Below are 21,694 nucleotides of genomic sequence, written 5' to 3'. Positions count from 1 at the left end.
TCACGGAGAGGCGGGCGGTCGCCCTTCCCCGCCGGGTTCTCCTCAGCGGAGCCGGGCCGGCGGTGAGGGGAAATCCGGGCGGGGAGGCCGGTGGTGGCGGTGGCCGTCTCTGAGGGGTTTGGGCTTAGCCCGGCCGAGCGGGGCTGCTCTGAGGAACCGGTGGTCCGAGGGCGGCTCGGGCAGGGAGGTTTCGGGGCGGGGGGGGGGGGGGGCATTTTCTTCTACCCTGCGTCTCGCTGAGGCGCAGGGTGGGCAGTACTACTTTTTTTCGGATTTCTGGAGGCTGCAGTGTTTAGTTCCTTTGGTAAAATGTTCCAGGTCTTGAATATTCCAGCTGCCTGAAGTGACAGGGAGTCTGCTCTGTTGTGTCTGTACGCCGTCTCCTCCACCAAAGTCTGTATTCCAAACCATACTGCACAGCATGTTGGCGGGGGGGGGCACGGACCGTGGTTGTACCACATTTGCAAATAGCAGTCGTGTGATTTTTCTTTGTTTTAAATATGGAACAGGCTTCTGTTACTAACCTGAGCTTTGTTTTCCTGTCTGCTCCAACAATTCTCTTTGCAACTTGTTGGCAAAATCCATAGCACGCGGACAGAACAGAGGGCTCCCCAACGTTGGCTACAAGTGCTGGTGTGGTCCCCTTGCAGAAAACTTGGAGCCATATTTGTTCATAGGTTTTCACAAAAACGGTCAACAGTTCCTTTGTATGTGTTGGGGAACATCTGCCTCTTCACCCGTGCTGTACCCAATTTTGCAGGGGAGGTAACGGTTCCTCTTACTGGGAGGCACAATAAGGGGAGAGGACACTTTCCTAGTATTCCCTTGGTTTGATTAGAATCAGGCTTGTAGTCTGCATCTGAATTTCATGCCCTGGTCTGTGTAGGGAGTGGTGGGAAGGAGAAGCTGTTTAATTCACAGCCATCTTGGATGGTATGTGGATTGAACATCTACTGTTTCAACTTTGTAGAAGGTGAACTTAGGACGGAATGAGCAAAGCAGGCACATCAAATTTTCCGATTTTAGTGATTTGAGATTTGGGTCCCTCCATTAACTCCTCTGATAGCCCTGAAGCTTATTTTGTACTGCAGATACCTTCTGCAATGTGTGGTCAGTGTTGGCCTGGATATCAATCCTGTGGTAGTGTTGTAACTGTAAGCGTGACACCTAATTGTTCTGGCACGTCGGTTGTTACACATTGCTATCATAGTATCAGTGATACTAATTCTGTGCCGTGGTCTGAACCACCCTTTATCACCATGCTGTGACACCTCTGTCCTCATCCCCTCTCTGGCTTGTGATATCACCTGGTTATTTTCCTCTGCTATCAGCAGAGACAGCTCATGTGCCCTCCCATTGTCAGCAAAGAGGCAGAGTTGCTGTGTACCCGAGATCTGTGGGTTTTGGGAGGTAGATAGATGTTGAGAGAAAGGAGGGGAGAGTCCCAGTAACATCTTGTTGTAAAGTTGATGCCACATCTTGCTCCCTTCAGTCTCTTCCATGTTCTCTTCCCCTCATGCTTCAAGCAAAATCATGTTGGCTGAGAGTGGCTGCTGCGGGAAAGAGAGATCCTATTCATAGCCCTTGAAATCATTGCTTTCCTTGTCCAAAGACTTACTAGTATTGTTGAACGTGGTGGGACGTGTGTATATTCATGTATTTTTTTGTATTCATCAAAAATTTGGGTGCTGCTGCCTGGCACTTGAAAGATACAAGGTACAGGGTTAGTATAAGAGGTCTAATCACAGTGAGGGCAGAAGACTGCTTTTTATCAGTAGCATAGCGTGCAGAATGGACAGGCAAATTCTTCAGGCCTTATGAAACGTGCACTGAGGCTGCTGTCTGGGAATTTGTAATTACATTATGACTCTGTAGTGGAACATAAATACCATGATTAACATATTAAATAGGGGTGGTGATACTCTGCCACATCTCAGGATTGTTGAAGCTTAATTATTTACGTTATAGTAGCTTACAGCATGAATCATCTGCTTCTGTTCTGTGCTGCTGATTCTTTCTTCTTAGCTAAAGTTCCTGTTTTGGTTCTTGTTTCTCCCTTTGATGGCTTTCAAGATCAGTTGAAACTATTATATAAAATCATACAATATAAAAATTGCTTCATAACATGGCAAAATACTATGCCATCACAAAGGAAACATTTCTTATACCTATTTATATTAAAAAATCTTTTTGAATAGAGTCTTTAAATATTTAATACTTCCACAAAAGAAGACTTTGAAAAGTCTAAGTAGATTTCTTGCATGAATTCTGTTGCTTAAAAATACCTCTAGGGCACTGCAAACAATTGATTAATGTTGCACACTGGAGGAGTGAATTTCAGAAGCTGAGAATTTTCATGTGGAATTACAACTGCTAAATGGAGTGTCTTGGCATGAAGGCCTATAGACCTGTAGCGTTGCTTGGGGGTTTGTTGTCAGCCTTTACTGAAAGCTATGATATTTAAGTTTGCTTTCATAAAGATGGAGAAATAACAGGCTCAGAGTTCAGCTCAACACTGATTTATGCTGAACTTCCTCCTGTTCACCATTTTAAGTATCAGACATCCCTGATAAAGGGGCTAAAGTCTAGAATATTGAGAAATAAGTCAAGCAACGCCTGTGTCAGTGTGACTAGGATCTTAGCTTTTGCATACTGGCCTGTGTATGTCCTTAACAACTCTTACTATTTTGGCTTGGGAGTGTGATTCCCCCACACCCCTGTCAAAAGTACTTGATGCCTTTCAGCCTTCTACTCCTCCAATGCATGAATGAAATTACCCCAGTATAAAGGTACCTCATGCTGACCTAGATTAGTAGATGGCCCCTGAAGGACAAACTCTGCCATCACCTACATCTTTACATCAACAAATTGTATATTAGGGAAGTTGGTCTCCTTTTCAGCTCTTCTGATGTACTAACATGACTTCAGTAGGCAAGACTATTTTTGCTTCTGCTTTAGTAGCTTGCTTGCTAAAAGGTTGCTTGTGATTTGTGTGTTAAATTAATCCATCCAAAACTAAACTTTACAGAGAGAATGATGTTGAGGATGTATAGAGCTGCAGGAAGACCACCACTGAATGGCTTCTTTGTAGGCAGCTGCATCTGTGACCACAATTCAAATTTGTTGGGAGGACTTGGTGAGGCATCCAAGAGCCATCCACTTCTCTCTGCCGAAGTAGAAATAATCTTATAGCACAGTGGGGAGGGTCTGGAGTCAGGCAGCTTTTCTGACCATTGGGGAGCCTTGTCTTGTACCTCTACATTCCCATCTTCAATGCATATACCAACATTACAAAAACCATAGCCTGAGAACTTGTGGTGCTTTAAGTGCAGTACTGCTGGGAGGATGATGCCTTAAATTTTCTGATATTTGAAGGCTTCTCAGTGATAAACTGCTCTCTTGGAAAAGAGAGTGGATGTGGTATCTCTTCGCTCAATTTGATAACTGATGGCTGTGTGAGACTTACTGTGGTGATGGACCCTTCACCCCAATCCCACTTTGTAAGCACATCACTTGCTTTGTGAACTGCTAGGAATTTGTCTAAGAACCAATGTAACAAGTACAAATTAACTTTTGTTCAGCAAGTTACTGAGCCTGGTCTTTCAATTGGATTGTCTTTTGAACTAATATGTCAATTGTCATTGTTTCCAGAAGATGGGTTCTGATTGCATTTAATAAATTCCTAGATTTCATACTTATGTATTTCATAGCTTAGTAAATTCATATGCAAGTCTTTGTGCTCTAAAACACATCTGCACTTCATATTGTGTGTACATAAAAAGAAGCTATGCTGAAGCTTCAAAGTAATGAAGTTTAAAAAGTAAAGCAATTTGATCTTTTCTGGCTAGATCAGGTGTCTTTAATACCTTATTTTGTGTTACAGACTGAAATTCTGAGGCATAGAAAATGAAAGTCTTGATTGAAAGTGTGAAAATTAGAATGCAAATTTCAAGCCAGAAAACAGAATTTGAGAAGGACTGCATAGGAGAAGTGAAGATATATATATATTTTTTTTTTTCCAGACATGGTTCTTTGTTTACAGGAAGGACCAGTTTGGAGAAAGCCAGTGAACCCCAGAATTTTCCTGCTCTAATTGAAAATCAGTACTACATCAAAAAACAACTTGACTTCAGTCAGGTCGCTGCATGAATGCACAGAGTAAAGGAAAGTGTGGTGAAGAGGTTGGATCACCTTTTTGATGACGATGCTGTCTTAATTTATCAAATTAATCCAAACTGAGGGTGTAGTTTTGCTCTTAAGCGAATGTTGCATCTGTTGCACTCACAAGAAAGAATTTTACAATTATGAAACAATGTATCTTTAATCCAATTCAGCATTTTTCAGTATTTGAAGTTTTCACTGTTGCATGTAAATGTGTGTCACTAAAAATGTATATACAACAGTTTTATGTCTAAGTGCTTTTAATGTTAATGGAGTAGTTTTCAACCATGGGCCTAAAACTTGCTTGTAAAGTTATGACAGATTGAGATTATTGCTTTTAATTCTGGTTAGCAGCTTTTTCAGTATCTTATTGTGACTCAGGTTGGTGTCCCAGAATAGTAGCAGATGTCAGGAATAATTAAGATGGCTTTATTTTTCATGTCTGGCACCATAATACAATAGCACTTTTAACTTCCGGTGAAGGAAAAAACAAAGTGCTTTTTACAGAGCCCCTTGGTACCAATTAAAAGTTATGTCAGTGGTTAGAGAAGAAGTGATGCTGATGCTTGTCTCTGAGGTGAATTACTTGGAATATATGTTTTACTCATCAAGTAGTACAGGAGTACTTGGCAGCTCTTACTCTGACTTCATAGTGTGATTTAAAACAGGAGCTGTAAGCTATAAACCAGGTCTATAAGCAGAAACAATAGCTCTTATTCAGTGGACAGGAAAACAGGGAAGTACTTACTAAAGCTTGTCAGTGAATTTTTATTTTTATGCACTACTTATCTGTGGGTCACAATACAGACATCAGCTTCTCAAATTAAGCAGGAAACACTTAATTTCCTCACACCTTGCAGCCTCTTCCTTCAAGTGAGCAGTTAATACTAGAGACTACAAAAAGGATCAATGATCACTACTCTCTCTGAAAATAAGCATTGTTTATCTCACTAGTTTTAATCATTAAAAGTTGTAATAGGCCACTGAAGGATTTCTGATAGACTGTCTTGATTAAAGAAAGTCCAAAGGACTCAACAATAAACAAAACTGCATATGGCTGAAGTAGCAAGCTGTTTACAAGCTGGATGTGAATGAGATCAATGAAGTTAACAGGATTTAAGTTATTTTGACTTGTACCAATTGCCCATGAGCTTCTAGCAGTTGAATCGAAGTCTTAGATCTGAGTATCTTGGATTTGTTTGCGGGGGGAGGGGGGCTGTGTGGGAAGATAGGGAGGAAAATGAAGTTCAAAATGGAATTTGATGCTAATGTGTTCTGTATTGAATTGTTCATCTGACTTTGAGGAGATCAAGACCAGCCAACAGCATAAGAAGTTGCAGACTGTGCAGATAATCTGTAACATTATGCCAAATTGGTGAGAGACTAGAGATCACACTTGATTATTTCATTTTAAATCTTCAAAAACTGAAGTAATACCTTAATTTCATTTCACACATTCTGGAATATTTAGATTTTATATTTAAAGCAGTGAAACTTGTAAGAAATTTAATGGGGAAAACCAGGCTGTACTTGGTCATCTTCCATATACTTGCAAAATGGTTCGTTTCTTTGTTTTCCACGCATGTGAATTCAGAGAATTAAATATGGGTAGAAGAATGGGAATGGCATTTCTTCTAAGCACAGTCAGTGGATACTGTCCTCCTTGCCTGCGGTGTAGGGGGATAATTTTCTTCATTTTCAATTTTTAGTTGCTGTCTCTATGCTTTAGTCCAGCCCTACTGTCCATGGAGTATTTCCTGATACTCAGCGCTGTTATAGTGCTACTGCCAAGTGGCATTAATACTGTCAGTTTTGCTGTGGTGTGGTTGCTGTTCTCCAAATGTGTACAGTAAGCAAAGAACAAAACTTGTGATTGTTTTGGGCTGTTGAGTCTATCTTCAAATTGACATAACAGCTTTTTCCATTATTCACTCCTACAGCCAAGATACAAAGTTCATGTACAAGTTTACCCTTGTGTCAGGCTTAAAGTGAGAGCGATCCGGTAAAATTTATCTGGAAAAGGTCTTTGTGGAGTAAGATCTGAGAAGCGTGTCTCTTTCCTGAAGAGAAGAGGCTTCACTGAAAGGCCTGCCTGCATGGAATGTGAGTATGCAGAGAGCTATGATACTGTGTGCTAGCTTCTCCCTCTGACTGCTGATGCGGACACACTTGGTGCATCTCCTTTCATTCCTAGTTAATTTATTCTGCGTTGAAAGGGAGTAAGTTTTCTTGCATTGTGAGGCAAAAAAACTTTTCTAAAAAGAATCCACCAAGGGACTTAGCATGAAAAAACAAGTCAGAGGTAGGCTGAGATGGTAGTTTACATGCAGGAACTTCCTTTCAAGACAACAGGAACAGAAAGTGATGGGCATCAGACCCTTTGACTTCAGCAGGGCTTGGACTAAGGCCAGACTGAACTAGAGGAAGTGGGTGAAAGCAAAACTAGCATTAACAAAACATTTGATTTATGCCTCAAAGCAGCAGCTTGCTTTGCCCTACTGCGTGACTCCCTGAAAACGGGAGTCTTCCACAAAAGCTGTTCAGAACCACATGCTGCTCTGGAAATGCTGGCTTTTCTGTAGTGTTTCCTATACAGTGATAAATCGCTGGCCAACTACAAGTGTACAGTTTGCAGTCCTACAAGTCACCGCTACCAGGGGGGGAATGTAGAGTTCCCTCAACTCCTAAGCAGGAGCTCCTGTCCTACAAGATGATGGCAAATGGCTTTTAGCAATGTCTGTGGAGTTGTTCAGAGTCTGTTCTGAATGGGGTAGTTTATCAGAAAATGTTCTTGCCTATTTTTAAGTGGAAAAAGGAAAATAGAAAAAGAAAAATCTTTTTGAATAAAAATCTGAGTGCCTCTATTTAGGTGAGAAAACTGTTGCTTTGCTATGAGAAGAAAAGCATCTGTAGTCCAGCTCAATTGTGGGTGCTAACTGTGCTGGTATAAAGACCCACTGTTTATCCATATGTTTACTAGAGCTTTTCAGCCACTGTAGAACTTTTGTAATGGCTGTGACAAGACCTGGATGTTTCTGTTGTAGAGCAATCTGTCAAAAAACTTTTTCACCTGCAGGGAGCCATGGATGTTATTTCCCTGAATGCTGCTGCTCTCCCTGTCATCCAGTCTACCAATGTCTCAGAGGCTTGCAAGCAGACAGTTCTTCAGTGTTCAGATGCGTTTGTTGCAAACTTGCCAAAGTAGCAGTTGCTCTGTGGTATTTTTGCTATTGTATAAGGGCTGTATGACTAATGGCTGCTTTGATGCTTTGTTTTCTGAAATTTTTCTTCCCTACCTCCCTCTCATCTGAATTGGCTGTTTAATAAGTGATCCACAGTGGCATGTATAAAATCCCCAGCACTGGACTGTATGTAGTTATTCAGTGCCTTTTAATACAAATAAACTGCCATCCCTGGACTGAGCTTTTGCCATTTTGCCTGTGCTTCGTCTAATCAGAAGAATATCCAGGTGGATGACAGGACAGTTTTCCTGTTTGCTTTCACTACATCTGTCTCTTATTCCTTGGATCCTCTGTCTTGTGTGGGATTAGCTGTAGAAAATAAAATACAAATAATAATGGTTGAACTAAGGCTGGGAGAACGATAGAACAGAGCAAATTTGTTTGTAGCTCTGAAAATCTGGGAAGTAAAACAACTGCAACTTGAGTTGAACCTTTAAAAATATTTGGCAAAGTAGAAAGTTCTAACCCTTTTTGGGGAAGGGTAAAGGTGTTCTAAATATTTAATTTGACTAAATCAAAATATTGTCTTGAATCTGAAATGCTTTTCTTCCCCATGTCTTTGTTTAAAAAAAAAAAAAAGACTGAGGAAGCCTTTCAAGTAAAAACCGTTTTGATCAGAGAAGATCAAACTTTTCTGAAGTCTTTTGTTTGAACAATTAGTCCTACTCAAAACTTCAGGACATTCTCAGTGAAACTGTAATGTTTTTATACTACTTAATCTGTGACATATTGAAGGTTCATGTCTGATTTTTTTTTTTTCTCTCCTCTGAAGTTAATCCTCCAAATGTGATGGATTTGTAATTCAATCTGAAAGGCAAATGGAAAAAATTACAGGCCTTTGCCTGTTAAGGGTCTGAGAGACCTTTCCCAAAGGTAACTTTGTTTTTGCTGGTGTAGTACACCTTCTTTGTGCTTATTTCAGCCTTATGAAATAATGCACTTTGAAATATAGCTCTGACCTGTTGTTCCCCGTGCCTTGCCCCACCCCTTGTCCTGTGGAAGAATTTCACCAGGATAATAATGCCTTGAATGGAAGCATCAATGATGTGAACATTTGGTGTGTTTATTGCCATAGTAGTTTGTTATAAATTTACGTAGCTGACTGATTCTCAGCAGCACAAGCCTATCCATTGCTTGGAGAAGAATGGAGTGGCAGGGGAATGGAGAGCATGGTTGAGGAGCATCAGCAGTAAAACTGATCGAAGCAATTCCTGCCATCTCCTGCCTTGGTCACCCATTCTCTCCCTTGTGCTGGAGCTTTGTGACCCTCAAGTCGGGGGTAGAAAATGTTGGGAGGACTGTGGGACCTCTCAGACTGTCCTTCCAACTGGAGGAATTTTAACAAGGAATTGCATCTTCACTGTGACTGCTGGAGGATTTTAGACCTAAGTAATTAAAGCCTAACTGTGTTTATGGACTTCATTTTTACATGGTAAACAGAATCTGGAGTTTCGATTGCAGCACAAAATGACTAATGGTATGTGGAAGTTGACACCAATTTGTTTGTGTTCTTGTTAACTGCTGAAGTTTCCAATATAAAAATAACATTTCATCATATACTGTTTGGGAACTGTTTGTTTCTAACAAGGGTTGACCTGAGTAGCCTGATGCTTTCCTACAGCATATCCTGTAGCTGTTTAAATGTTCTTGATCTTTTTAAGTGTCATGTCCAAACTGTGTGACTCAAGGCTGGTGTAGAGTTCCTGTCTGAGGCTTTCCTTGTCAGTGCTTTTTAATCACTGAAGTGATAAATGAGTGCTAAAAGCAGACTTCCTTAAACAGTTGCAGCCTCCCAAGAGCAGGTGACATGGTTTCTGCGGAAAAGAAGCTTCAGTAAAATAAAGAAAGCATGATTCTAGTCAAAGGCTGTGTTCACAAGGTCATAGTTGCAATGGAAGAGATCCTTCCACTACAAGGATCTTAAGCCTGCATTTGTTTTGGTGAGCATGTTTGGCTGAAAGCCAATTCTAACCAAGGAAAAACTGGTAACAGTTGCTTTAGACCATCATGAGTAGAACAGAAGTTGGAATTAATTAGTAGGCAAAAAACATGCATATTGTTATGTCTATGTTTTGATAAATGTGACAGATTAAAGAAATAAAATTAAATCTGGTGAACAAAACCTCTGAATTATGGGGAGTGTGGAAGATTACAATGACAGAGTCCATCTCTTCCAATTTTCTTACATTATTTATGTGTAGGACTTTGAAGTTAGTGGGTTACACAGCCTGATGCAAGAAGGTGCAGTCTAGATCTTCCTGCTCTTCCACAGAGCATTAAATGATCATGCATTTCAACAGACTGGTGCTAATCCTCAGTGTCTGCTGTCCCTTGCACAAGTATCAGCCTAGAAAGCAAGGAAACACCTCATTCCTTGCATTTAAAATGGAAAAATAAAGCTAACCTTGATTTTCTTGTTTGTTTTTTTTTCTTTTCTTTCTTTCCTTCTGCACTAAATGAGCAGGGACAGAGAATCTTACCAGCTGTCGGTGAGATGAAGCCTCAGTTGTGGCACACTATGATGCACGTAAATATGCGATAGGAGGAAACGGAGCAACAAGAACAGTGTCAGGGAGGGAGACTTTTTTAAAAATTTATTTTTTAGCTTTCATTTCTGGTTCTGTGTCTCCCCTGCCATGCCATAAACTGTGTGAGTTTGTATTTTTTTAGTGGTACTCTACTGCTGCAATGGTTTTTATGAGCTTGAATATTTAATTAAATGTAGTAGTACTTGTAACAAAATTTGGGCCTCACTTGAATACAATGCTGTGCAAAGATGACAAGGCAGTCCCTGCCCTCACGAACTTCCAACTTAAATGGAGGAAGCAAAGATTATAAGAGGAAACAAAACTAATAGGACCAGCTAACCAGGCTGGAGTCCCACAGCCTGTCAGGAGTAAAACCAGGAATAGAAACACATCAGTGAAATCCCAAAGAGGCTAGTGCCCACACTGCTGTTCACACAGGAGGATATCCTCAGACTATCCTGTATCTTCCTGTCCTCAGGAAATAATTCAGACAGGATGAGCACTCAAAACAACCCCATGAATGTGTGGTGGGTGGAGCATGACTCTTGAAATCCCCTGGCTTCTTACCAGTAAAGCAACTGACTTGGTTTCACATGGAATATCCAAGTTTGGGAAAATAAAGCTATTGCATAGAGGATGGAAATTCAAGGCGTGACAGAAGGGCTTTCAGAAACTCACAATCTTGTCAAACTCAAAAGCATAAAACCATCAGGTGCTGATTTACCACCTCGAATGACATTAAATGCTTTTGGTTAGAAACTACCCTGTGAATTACAGTCTCTCTTTGATAAAGGGTTGGGTTTGCTGTCCTGTCTCTGTAATCACTAATGACCTTAAGGTGCTGCTGAGAAGGAAGTGGGTTTTAGCCCATGTGTCCTGTTTTGCCTTTGTACTTCACTCATTGCCATAGTTCCTGAATGCTTCCAGGAGTATATTAAGCAGACTAACATCTGTACAATAACTAACATCTGTTGTGCTTTTTTCCTCCTCCCCAGGGGAGATCTGTGGCAGAGTAGCTTGTTTTACTTTAAATGGACTTCCAAAACCACAAAAAAAGCACATTTAAAAAAAAAAAAAGCCACCCTGAGATAAGTCATCTTTGAGAGATTGACAAAAGCATGTGATACATGTGTACATATAAGGTAAAGTCAAAGAAATGTGCCATGTATTTCAAGCTGAAGGCAGCAAGGTGCATTTTGGCCCTTCCTTCCAATGTGAGTTCGTTCTCCTTGTCCTGAGCCATGAGTTGCAATTCACTGTAGAAACTTTCTCTGAGCTAAAGGATCAAAGCTGCTGACTAGAGCCTTCAGCCTGGAGCTCTCATCAGCCTCTTGGGCACAATGTCTCGTACTGCCTACTGCCATTTTTAATCAAACTCAGTGAGTGCAGTTCTCAGAAGCTGTGCTTTGGGTAGTGGCTGCAGTCTTCCATCTGGAGCTGGCTGCCTCTCAAGCAATCTGTTGTGTCTACGTTTGTATTTTGCCCAAATGCTTCATGAGTCTTTGGACTCAAAAGTGCAGGAAAATACAAGATGATTCATTTTTTTGATTAAGGTTTGTGAAGATTTTTGTACATGGAACTGAAATTTTGTTGCTCGCTTTCTTTGCCTCGCAGCTGTAGCTCTTCAAAGTATTCCTATCCTGCCTACCTCAACTGACAAAAGTTTCCCTTAAACTTACTCATAACTTACTATCAGTACTCCTTTTTCTATTTTTATCCTTCCTTTTATTAATATCAGAATGATTGTTTCTGTGTCAGTGTTTTATGTACATCATAGCTCCACTTGAAAACATTGCTGTTGTATGCTGCTGCTGATTGTATTCTTACTTCTAACCAAACTTGCTAGGTAGTCCTGTTTACAGAAGATTAAAACTTTAGGCTGTGTAACTGGTTTGGATTAATCCTAGAATAGTTTAGTTTTGGAAGAGAACTCTGCGTGTCATCTGGTCTAACCTCCACTCAAAGCAGAGCCAATTTCAAAATTGTATTAGGTTGCTCAGGACCTGCTGACATCCTGGCAATAATTGTATTTATGAAAATTTTAAGTAGAAAAACTTCATATATGCTAGTATAACTTCTAACCAACAGTTAAGGTACTGTAAGTGTGTACTAAACTGCTTTTTTCTTTTTGCTGTTGTGGTCTATTCTATTTAAGTCTGGTTGCAAAAGTCATTGCTTTTGTCTTACTCCTTTTGCATAAGTGCAGAAAAGAAATTTTATGGTTCAACTTTTTAATGAGATCTGACTTAAGAAAAAAAAGCAAAAAAAAATCTGGGTGATTTGCCTTGTAAAGTATACTTCATACAGTTTGTGGGGTTAATTACTTGTTTGCATACCTGTTCTATAGAGGATAGTGAAAGCAAGCACTTGAATGAGAACCAGCAGCTCCCATGCGCAGCCCTGCATGTTCCTGCAGCCTAGTTTGGCTACACGACAGCTCCATCTGCTGTTCTTGAACTACAGCGTTCCCTTGGTGTCCAAACCTTTCACTTCACAATTCTGTATTGATTCTTGTGCTTCTTCCCTCTGACTTACTAAATTTTCAAACAGTTTTTACTCTTGTAAGGAGATATTCTTTGGGACACCTCCCAGCTGTGTTTTGATGTTCTGGATTCAGAATTTTTTGGCAATAACCAGCAGCTGTAACATCTTTCTCTCTTTCTTTGTCTCTGTTACAAATGTTAGGGTTTGGGGTTTAAGTCATGTCTTTTCAAGGGTAAGACACAAGTTACTACAAGGTATGAAGCCCTGTCATCTAGCAGTCAAGCTGTTCCTGCTCTTCAGTTGAGTAATAGGTACTTCGGATTTTTTTTCTGGAGAGGTCTGGACTTGAGTGTGTGCTGCCTGGGATCTTACATGTGTCCATGGTTTGATGTGTTACAAATAGAGGCAGCTTAGCTGCCGTGAGGCTATCAAAACTTTACAGACTGAGGGAGGAGTGGGAAAGAATGTGACTGATGGCAGTGAGTGAGTCTACAGCGTGGCCCAGAGTCAAGATAGAGAATTGTGACACTTTGATCAATGTGGTTACTAAAACTGGCAAAAGAAAACTTAAATTCCTGTACTTTTCTTCCTCTTGGTATTGAGAGGCAGACTCACTAGAGCACTGGGATTTTGATGTTTGTTTTGTGGGAGTGGACTGACAGGTCACATCACAAGGAAACCATAGTAAATCATATCTCTAAAGAAAACTAGCCATCATTCAGGAAAATATATTCATATTGGAGTATTACTATTCTAATTTTCCGGCTCCTGTGGGATAGGAACAGTAAGATGGGCTTTAGAATCTGTTCTGCACAATATCCCATTGAATAACCTCAGCCTGGTGCCAAAAGGATGCTTATCTGTTAAACTATTCTGATTTTTTTCCCTCTTCCCACTCCCCCACCCCCATATGTTTTTTTCTGTTGCATATTAAGCTGCTTGTACTGAGGAGATTTTGGTACATATCTTTGTAGTTCAGGAAAGTTGAATACTTTTTGTGGTGTAGTTTTGTAGTTGGTGCAATGGCTTCAGGCAGGAAGGATGTGGAATCAAGTTTTAAAGCTAAATGTTTAATTATAGATGATTCCATAAAAGGCAGACAGGACATAGGAGCTTATTTTTTCCTATCTGTGGCTAGCAGCCTAACCAGAAAAGTTAAATAGAAAAAGATACTTCTGCCCTTTACAAACAGACCTGAAACAAAAGATGTATTAGTTGTACTTTCTAATAGTGTTGGAGAAAGACTAGACTATAGTATAGTCTGACTAGACTAGACTAGACTATAGTATAGTCTGACTATACTGTGATTTTTATTAGAAGTGCCTTATCTAACCCTTTTCTTTAACTGTCCCAAGGACTTATGACCAAAGACTTTTTCAGTTGCTGACCTTGCTCTGCCTTTCTATATCTAATCACTACATCTAATCAGTCTTGATTATGCTTGATGTAGAAAGTGAAACTAAAATTAATAACTGCGAATGAGAAAGGAGCAGGTGAGTTGTCAGTGTAAAATAAGCCCAGCATATGTTGTCAGCACTTGAATTCAGTGAGAGTCCTTAAATGTGCGCATGATAACATCACCACGTACATATGAGTAAGTAGTAAATGGTCCCACTGAGCAAAACTGTAGAACATGCATAAATTAGTCTTATTTGGGTCTGGACGTAGTCACTGAAGTTAACTTATTCAGGGCGAAGACATTCTCTCATGTCTGTCAAGACCATGCAAAGACCTTCAGCTGCTCCTGCTGTTCTGCTAGCCATGAGCTGCAACACAACTGTCCTCTCACTTCAGTCCAGCAGTGAGAAAGCTTTGGGAGAGTTTGGGAAAGACACTTTGCAGCAGATTGTATGTCTTAAGTTCCTGCACTCTGTTTGACCCAAAGCAAATATAAGTACATGGTGCGGAGTAGCTGGATCCTGCAGGTCAAGAGTTAGGCTTTCCTGAGCTGCCTGGAGGAATCTGCGTAGCAGTTAGGTCACTAAGTTAGCAGCGAGTGCTTGCATTTGTGTGTAGTTTGCTGCTTTTTAACATTAACTTGCAGATATTCTCAAAGTAGGAAATGTGAAAGGTTGGTTCCTGGAGCATCTGAGAGATTTGGCAGAGTTGTCAGTGTAAAGACAGATGGGTGAGCAGAGATGTTCAAGCCAGCAGATGTCAGGCTGTTACCGCCAGCAAGAAACTATGAAGGGAGAAGATGATGCTTTATGCTGATGCAAGTCCAAATTGGGAAGCTACAAGTTCTCTTCAACTGTTGAATAAAAGTAGTGATGATTTGTGACTACATGGTAATTAAGCGGCATAGCTCTTCTGGAGTAGTTGTGTGTTTTGTTTTGGTTTTTATTTTTTTTATAGTAGAAGCCTATGTGGGTATTCCAGAATAAGATTGTCTATGCAGGGAATTACTTTGTAAAAGCAATTGATAAACTTTCCAGTATGGATGATTGCTTGGGGAAGGATGGGTCAAGGAGGATAGTGCATACAAAGCAGTGTGAATAAAAGCTGAAAAACTGACTTTAGGAATTGAACTTAAATTTCTAATGAGGGAATGAAGCTAACACTGTGGGGTTTGGTTTAAGTGGTATGTATAGACTTCCAATATTTGTAGGGCAGTGGAAAGAATTGGGGAGGGTATGTGAATTAGTGAAAATTGCAAGGAGAGAAGAAGCATTCCATAAAACTTTGAAAAATCTGTCAATAGTACAACTACTACAAGGAATTAGTATTTTCTAAGAATTAAAAAAAAAACCCAACACTTTCTAACAAGAATCTGTTTAAATTTCAATCTTATGCTGAAAGGAGGAGAAAAGGAAGAGGGGTTGGGTATATTTTTTTGTTGTTTGTTTGTTTGGTTTTTTTAAATAAATAAGGCTAGTAAGGAATTTTCCTAAGACTCAAAACACTGCAGGACAGTGACTCTTTTTACTTGTTGATACAGTTTTATTACATCAGATACTTAATTGATCCCTCAGCAGATTTGTCCGATTACCTAAATATATTTAGAATCTCTCATGTTAAGTATGATGCTATAAAAAGGGCATGGATTTTTTTATAGCTGACAATAACTTTTCTCCTTCAGTGTATACAGCTGTAATTTTGGCTGGTTTCCATCCTAAAGCAGGAGAATTTTGATGTATTAGGAATATAAATTAATTCAATGTCATTTTTTTTATCTTAGTAAAACTTTTCTGCTGTTCTTTATTTTTCGTCTGCAGAGTAATTGTCAACACTTCCAGTGGACTCTGGGATCAACTTTAGCTTTCTGAACATGTTGTTGTTCCTTGTTCTTACAGATTGATCACTTTGGATTTGATGAAAATCTTACATTCCAGCAACGGTATCTAGTAGCAGATCAGCACTGGAAGAAAGACAATGGACCAATACTATTTTATACAGGCAATGAAGGAGACATCACATGGTTCTGCAACAATACGGTATTTAGAAAAGAGATTCTTGATTCTTAAATTAGTCCTTCTTTCCAGTAGTGGCATACTGAAAAAATAAGGAAGAACAAAGAGACAGTGTCAGAATCTATCGTTTAAAGAGAAGTTTGTAATGGTTGTTATGGTTGTTACAGGAGAGGAGGAAGCTGAACAAAAGTACAGAAAAAGTTTTAGGGGGTTCAGGGTCCTATTTGAAGCCCATAGAAATCAAAGCGATGCACTTACATTAACTTCCTGCAGTAGTGAAGAAAATTTCTAGAATAAACACTGTAAGGTGCCTCAAGCTAAGAATGCAAAATTTTGGAGCAAATTACATCTATCCTTGTATTTTAGGTTCCCCAAGTAAAATGGGAGGTTTTGATAGTTGTTTTTTCTCTATAAGAAAAATGTGAAGTGAAATGAAGGGGGCTGGAAATCAAAGATAGATTATTCTTGTTCTATGACAAGACCTGTGGAAATTTTTACTTCCCTGACTGATACAAATGTAGAATGGAGTGTGGGTATTTTTCAGCCACTTCAATACAAAGTCCAGTAACACAACAGGAGGTGGCATGTGCTCAGCTCAAAGCAACCAAGGACTGCCTACACACTTTGTTCGGTCAGCAGGCGATCTCTGTCTGCTTGTTTCCATAACTGGTGGTAACAAGCTGCTGTCAATAAGTAATAACAAGTAGTAGTTATTTATTAGTTGGAAATAAGTGTATTGCAATGCTCTAGATTATTGCTTATAGCCAAACAATTTTTTTGTTTTCTGTAATGTAGTCCTAACTCAAATGCATGCTTTTCTCCTGTAGCTTTTTTCATTTCCTGTGGATTAATCTTATGCTGTAGGAGTTCTGGCAGGATTGCCTGTGTCTATTCACAAAACAATACTGCTTAATATTTTGCAGCATTTAAATATACATATTTTCTTTGTACGTGTCCCTGTCTCTGGGTGGATATCTGTTTTGTGTGTCTTTCTTGCTTCAGTGATACTTTAAAACTAAAATGTACTCTGTCTTTCTAGTTGTATTTTGATAGTGATATCGTTCTAATCAAAGAATAAGAGTTGGAATACACTAGACTGGAAGTAGAGACTTTGAAAATAATTGATTCAACTTATTTAAGTGTCTGTTTTCCTCCAACCAGGGTTTTATGTGGGATGTGGCTGAAGAACTTAATGCCATGCTAGTGTTTGCTGAACATAGATATTATGGAGAATCTTTGCCCTTTGGGAATGAGTCTTTCAGCGTAAGTGTCGTCTTTTGTCTTCCTTAAATGTGTTCTATGCAAACATAATTCTGCCTATTGTAATTCTTGCCAGTGCAATGATTGTTAGCCTGAGTAAGATTTAAATGTGCTAGAAGTACACAACTATCCTATTTTTGTAACTATCAATTCTAGGATAAAAAAAAAATTCTGAAATTTTTCCAGCACTTCAAGGCACACCTGCAAAGAATATTTCATTTGTTATCAGGCACATGTTTAGAACTCTACAGCTGCTGTGTGGGATAGAAAGACTGCTGCTGGAAGTCACTCCTGTGCTATATATGTATTATAACCTGCTTTCTTTGTCTCAGGATTCCAAGCATCTGAATTACCTGACATCAGAACAAGCTCTGGCAGACTTTGCAGTACTAATTGAGTACTTAAAAACGACCATTGCAGGAGCCCGTTACAGTCCTGTCATAGCTATAGGAGGATCTTATGGAGGAATGCTTGCAGCCTGGTTTAGGATGAAGTACCCCCATGTGGTAGTTGGGTGAGTGTACTCATCCTGCTCAAACACAGAGCAGACATTTGTTACTTCTGTGCTATAAATATTACGGCACTAGGAGAAGTACCATAATTCAAGGTAGCTTGAATTTTTCACTATTGGGAGGAAGAATAAAGTTACCTTTAATTTGGGAAGAGGCACTCTTTGCCTAATAAAGACAACTGTAGGTCAGCAGGTACTGGATGGTGTGTATTTTCAGACCTATCTGTTGGTTTTGTAAAAACAATTATTATGAACACTGACTTTGCACCTAATTTTTTTTTAAGGTCACCAGACTTACTGGTGGCTTGAGGCAGGTCTTTAATCTCTTCAGTGCCTTAGTTCTTCTCTGGGAAACAAGAATAGTAATTCCCCTACCTTTGTCTGCTAGAGAGTAGATTTTTGTGGGCAGGGGCTCTCCTCAGTTGAGTTTTCATAATGCCTAGTGAGAAAGACATAGTTGCTAGATGAGAATGAAAACAATAAAGTAAGCAAGTTTGAATTTCAACTTTATGTATTTACTGATATCTTTGTACTAGTGTCTAAGACTTAAAACCTTCAACAGCCTTTGCATGCAGACCTATAGAATAGTTTTGCAACATCATGGTAAGTTCGCCTAGGGCTCAGTATCCAAGCTGAATTATAAATGCTACTTAGATAGTGACTGTGGGGAGGGTATTGACCAGAGGATGGAATTTCACTTTGCAGGGGTTCAGGATGTTTTTCTGTCCATTTGCAGAGCTCTGGCAGCCTCTGCCCCAATCTGGCAGTTTGGTGATTTGGTTCCGTGTGGCACTTATTTCAGCATAGTGACCAATGATTTCAAAAAGAGTGGGACAGGCTGCTCAGAAAGCATCCGGAATTCCTGGAATGCCATTAACCACCTTTCCTCAACAGGTAAGACCTCACCAATACCTTTTTTCAAAGGGTGGTGATGTTCAGGATTGTGTTACGACTTCATAAAATCAGCAAGCTTGTGTTATGGCTTTCACCTGTATATGTATTGGTGGTTTTGAAACTATACTCTTAGTACTGGAAACTGCCAAATGAGCTTAGCGTTATTTTTTTAAAAATGTCTGTTTTGTTGGATCACAAGCTCATTCAGGCCTGGTGTGATTCAGAATCCAGGTCCAAACACCCCTAAGGTCAGATAGGAGCTGACTCCAGATCAGAACCTCAAGGCTTGTATTCCTTTCTGACAAAGTAGGCTAGATAGCTGTTACTGTTAAAAAGAATAGTTTAAATACCAACTGAGGCAATTGGGTATAGAAAATCACTGCAATCCTTACAAATTCAGTGCTAGGGGCTCAGCTGGACTCAATGATCTTAAGGGTTTTTTCCAGCCTAAATGATTCTATGATTCTACAACTACCTGAAAGGAGGTTGTAGCAAGGGGATGTCAGTTTCTTTTCCCAGGTAACAAGTGATAGGATGAGAGGAAATGGCCTCAAGTTGTGCCAGAGGAGGTTCAGATTGGATATTAGGAAAAATTTCTTCACCAAAAGGGTTGTCAGGCACTGGAACAGGCTGCCTAGGGAAATGGTTGAGTCACGATCCCTGGAGATACTTAAAAGACACGTAGATGTGGTGCTTAGGGACATGGTTTAGTGCTGGCTGTGGCAGTGTTAGGTTTATGGTTGGACTCTGATCTTAAAGGTCTTTTCCAACCTAAATGATTATATAATTCCATATCAGATGAGGTTGCTGTAGAGCAAAGGAATGCAATTTAAAAAAAAAATAAATCTTGCTACTTCAGTTCTGTGTCCTAAAGAGAAAGCCTGGTATGATGAGTTAGCTAATTAAAATCAAGGAAGCTGAATTGGATGAGTTTCTAGACCAGATCAAATAATGAAAGGGAAGGCCAGGAGAGTCCCAGGAGATCTATCGATTAATAGTCCTTGCACTGTGTGCTAGCTGGTTTGAAGTTTTCCTTTCGTTGGAAGAAGTGTGCCCTGATGTTACCTCCTAGCAAAAAAATGCCAAATATCTTGTAAATCTTTGGGTTTTTAGGTAACATTATCTTAGCTGTGATATACCCATACGCTGAAGTATGCAGATTGTATTTCCCTTCACTTAGAGGTGCTGACTAAAATTTGATCTGCTGTGCTTGTACGTATGTGGAATAATTTCACCAGATTATTTATACTAAGTGAAAATATTTTTTAGCAGCACAACTGACCTATGTGTTAATGGTACAATACATTAAATATTTAAATTTTTTTTTATTGAAGATGCAGGTTTACAGTGGCTTTCCAGCACATTTCATTTGTGCAGCCCATTAAAAAATCTTCAGGATGCTGCTCTATTGAAAAATTGGCTGAGTGAAACATGGGTAAACTTGGCTATGGTGAACTATCCCTATAAAGCTGACTTCTTGCAGCCTTTGCCAGCTTGGCCTATACAGGTAATTGAGAAACACTGTCTTTTAGAATTGACCATTTGGTTTAACTAATTCTCTCCTTTTCTCCTAGCCTGCACCTTTTCCTTTGTTTTTGACTCGATAGAACCAATATGGCTGAAAAAAGAGAACCAGGGCAGTATCTTCTTGTGCATCAACTGGTTTGTTGACTAACTGCCACTTGTATGGCTAATAGGTTGCATCAAGAGCCCAGAAGAAGAGTGCCAGGGATGACTGAAAAGCTTCCGCTATCCTGCAGAGTTGTTCTTGAGGAACAGAAATGCTGCACAAAAAGCACATGCAATTAGACCTTCTGATGCCAGGCTTAGCTGCAAGAGCTTGCAATTAAAGAGAAAATTTTGAGCCTATGTCCTTTTTGATGTGGGAGAATTAGTGAGAGAGGAAATGTGGATCCCCACAAATGTATTCCTTGCAGGGTCACTTCTCAAAGCAGAACCATCAGGTATCATGTGTTAATCTTTATTTCTTGCAGATTTAGACCCCCTCTTCTCTCTTTGTTGCAGGAAGTCTGCAAGTTCTTGAAGGATCCCAGTCTCTCTGACAAATTGTTGCTGCAGAATGTGTTCCAGGCGGTAAATTTATACTACAATTATTCAGGAGAAGCCTCATGCTTAGACATGTCTGAGACTGCAACAAAGAATCTGGGCCAGTTGGGTTGGTACTATCAGGTATGCGCTCTATCCTTTCTAAATTGCAACTCAGTGAGGTTTTTTGAGCTAGAGCTGATGGCGAATTACCAAGTCATTTAGCTGTCAATATATTGTGCCAGATGTAATTGATGTACTGATGACAAATGTAATCATGAAGCAAGTATGATTGTATGGGGGAGGGCAAGGCAGAGAAGAGAAGCAGCTTTCCCAGGAGGTTTAGGTTGTGTCTTCATTATCTAGCTAATTGTTGAGTTTCAGCTCTTTATATTGACTGGAAAATGATGTACAGCAGCAGCATCTTGGTTTTGTAATCCCCCCATCACAGCTGTCCACCCCAATTTGTGCATGCAAATATGTCAGGATATGTTGATACTGATAGCTTTCAACTAAAGCTGTTTATCCTGTAGCTCACTGAGACACAACCTTCCCCATCAAGTAGGTAACAAAAAGAGATCCCCCTGGTAAGAGGTCCAGGGGATTCTGCTCTGCCTATCCCATTTACTAAGCACATGCAACACTCTTATATACAGTCTCTTGACTGAGGAGCAGGGCAGCTTCTTCCAGAAGCAAGGTCGTAAGAATTTGATGTTCAGGTTGTGACCTGCTCTTGGCTACTGTCTCCTATGTATTTGTTCTGCACAGCTCCAGGAGATGTGCAGGCTTTATATGTTGTCCTGTGAGAAAGGGGGGAAACACCATGTGGGTAACAAAGAATATGGCAGCTGTGCTCATCAAAACAACACATCCACTCTGCATTTTGTTTCTTGCCTGCTTCCGAAAGCATGTGGGAAAGGGAGCAAGTAGGAACAGACTGTGAGTTAGATTAATTGCTGCTGTGGGGGTTATGTTGCTTCCAGGGTATAATTTGTATTTCTTTTTTTAGCTAGTATCACTAAGGTGTCAGAGAATTCATTGTGTGAAAGATGAAATTTTTGCTTAGTATCTACAAGAAGAGTGATAAAGAGGATCTGGGGAACTGCAGGCCTGTCAGTCTGACCTCAGTGCTGGGGAAGGTTATGGAGCAGATCATCT

General features: G+C 39.9%; 1 protein-coding gene across 1 annotated transcript in view; it reads left to right on the top strand.

Annotated features, from left to right (window-relative positions):
* Positions 1 to 14,176: 14,176 nt before the first annotated feature.
* Positions 14,177 to 21,694, top strand: part of PRCP (prolylcarboxypeptidase (angiotensinase C)) — a 15,933-nt gene continuing 8,415 nt past the window's right edge. The window contains exons 1-7 of the mRNA XM_010576742.1: positions 14,177 to 14,263; positions 15,709 to 15,849; positions 16,987 to 17,088; positions 17,418 to 17,599; positions 18,333 to 18,490; positions 19,825 to 19,997; positions 20,516 to 20,680. Of these exons, the coding sequence (XP_010575044.1) occupies positions 14,177 to 14,263; positions 15,709 to 15,849; positions 16,987 to 17,088; positions 17,418 to 17,599; positions 18,333 to 18,490; positions 19,825 to 19,997; positions 20,516 to 20,680 (1,008 nt within the window). The remainder of the gene's footprint in view (positions 14,264 to 15,708; positions 15,850 to 16,986; positions 17,089 to 17,417; positions 17,600 to 18,332; positions 18,491 to 19,824; positions 19,998 to 20,515; positions 20,681 to 21,694) is intronic.

The sequence above is a fragment of the Haliaeetus leucocephalus genome, unplaced genomic scaffold (genome assembly GCF_000737465.1).
Source record: "Haliaeetus leucocephalus isolate CR32 unplaced genomic scaffold, Haliaeetus_leucocephalus-4.0 Scaffold536, whole genome shotgun sequence".
In the NCBI taxonomy this organism is placed as follows: domain Eukaryota; kingdom Metazoa; phylum Chordata; class Aves; order Accipitriformes; family Accipitridae; genus Haliaeetus; species Haliaeetus leucocephalus.
The sequence above is the reverse complement of the archived record's forward strand: the minus strand, read 5'-3'. Positions and strand labels throughout refer to the sequence as shown.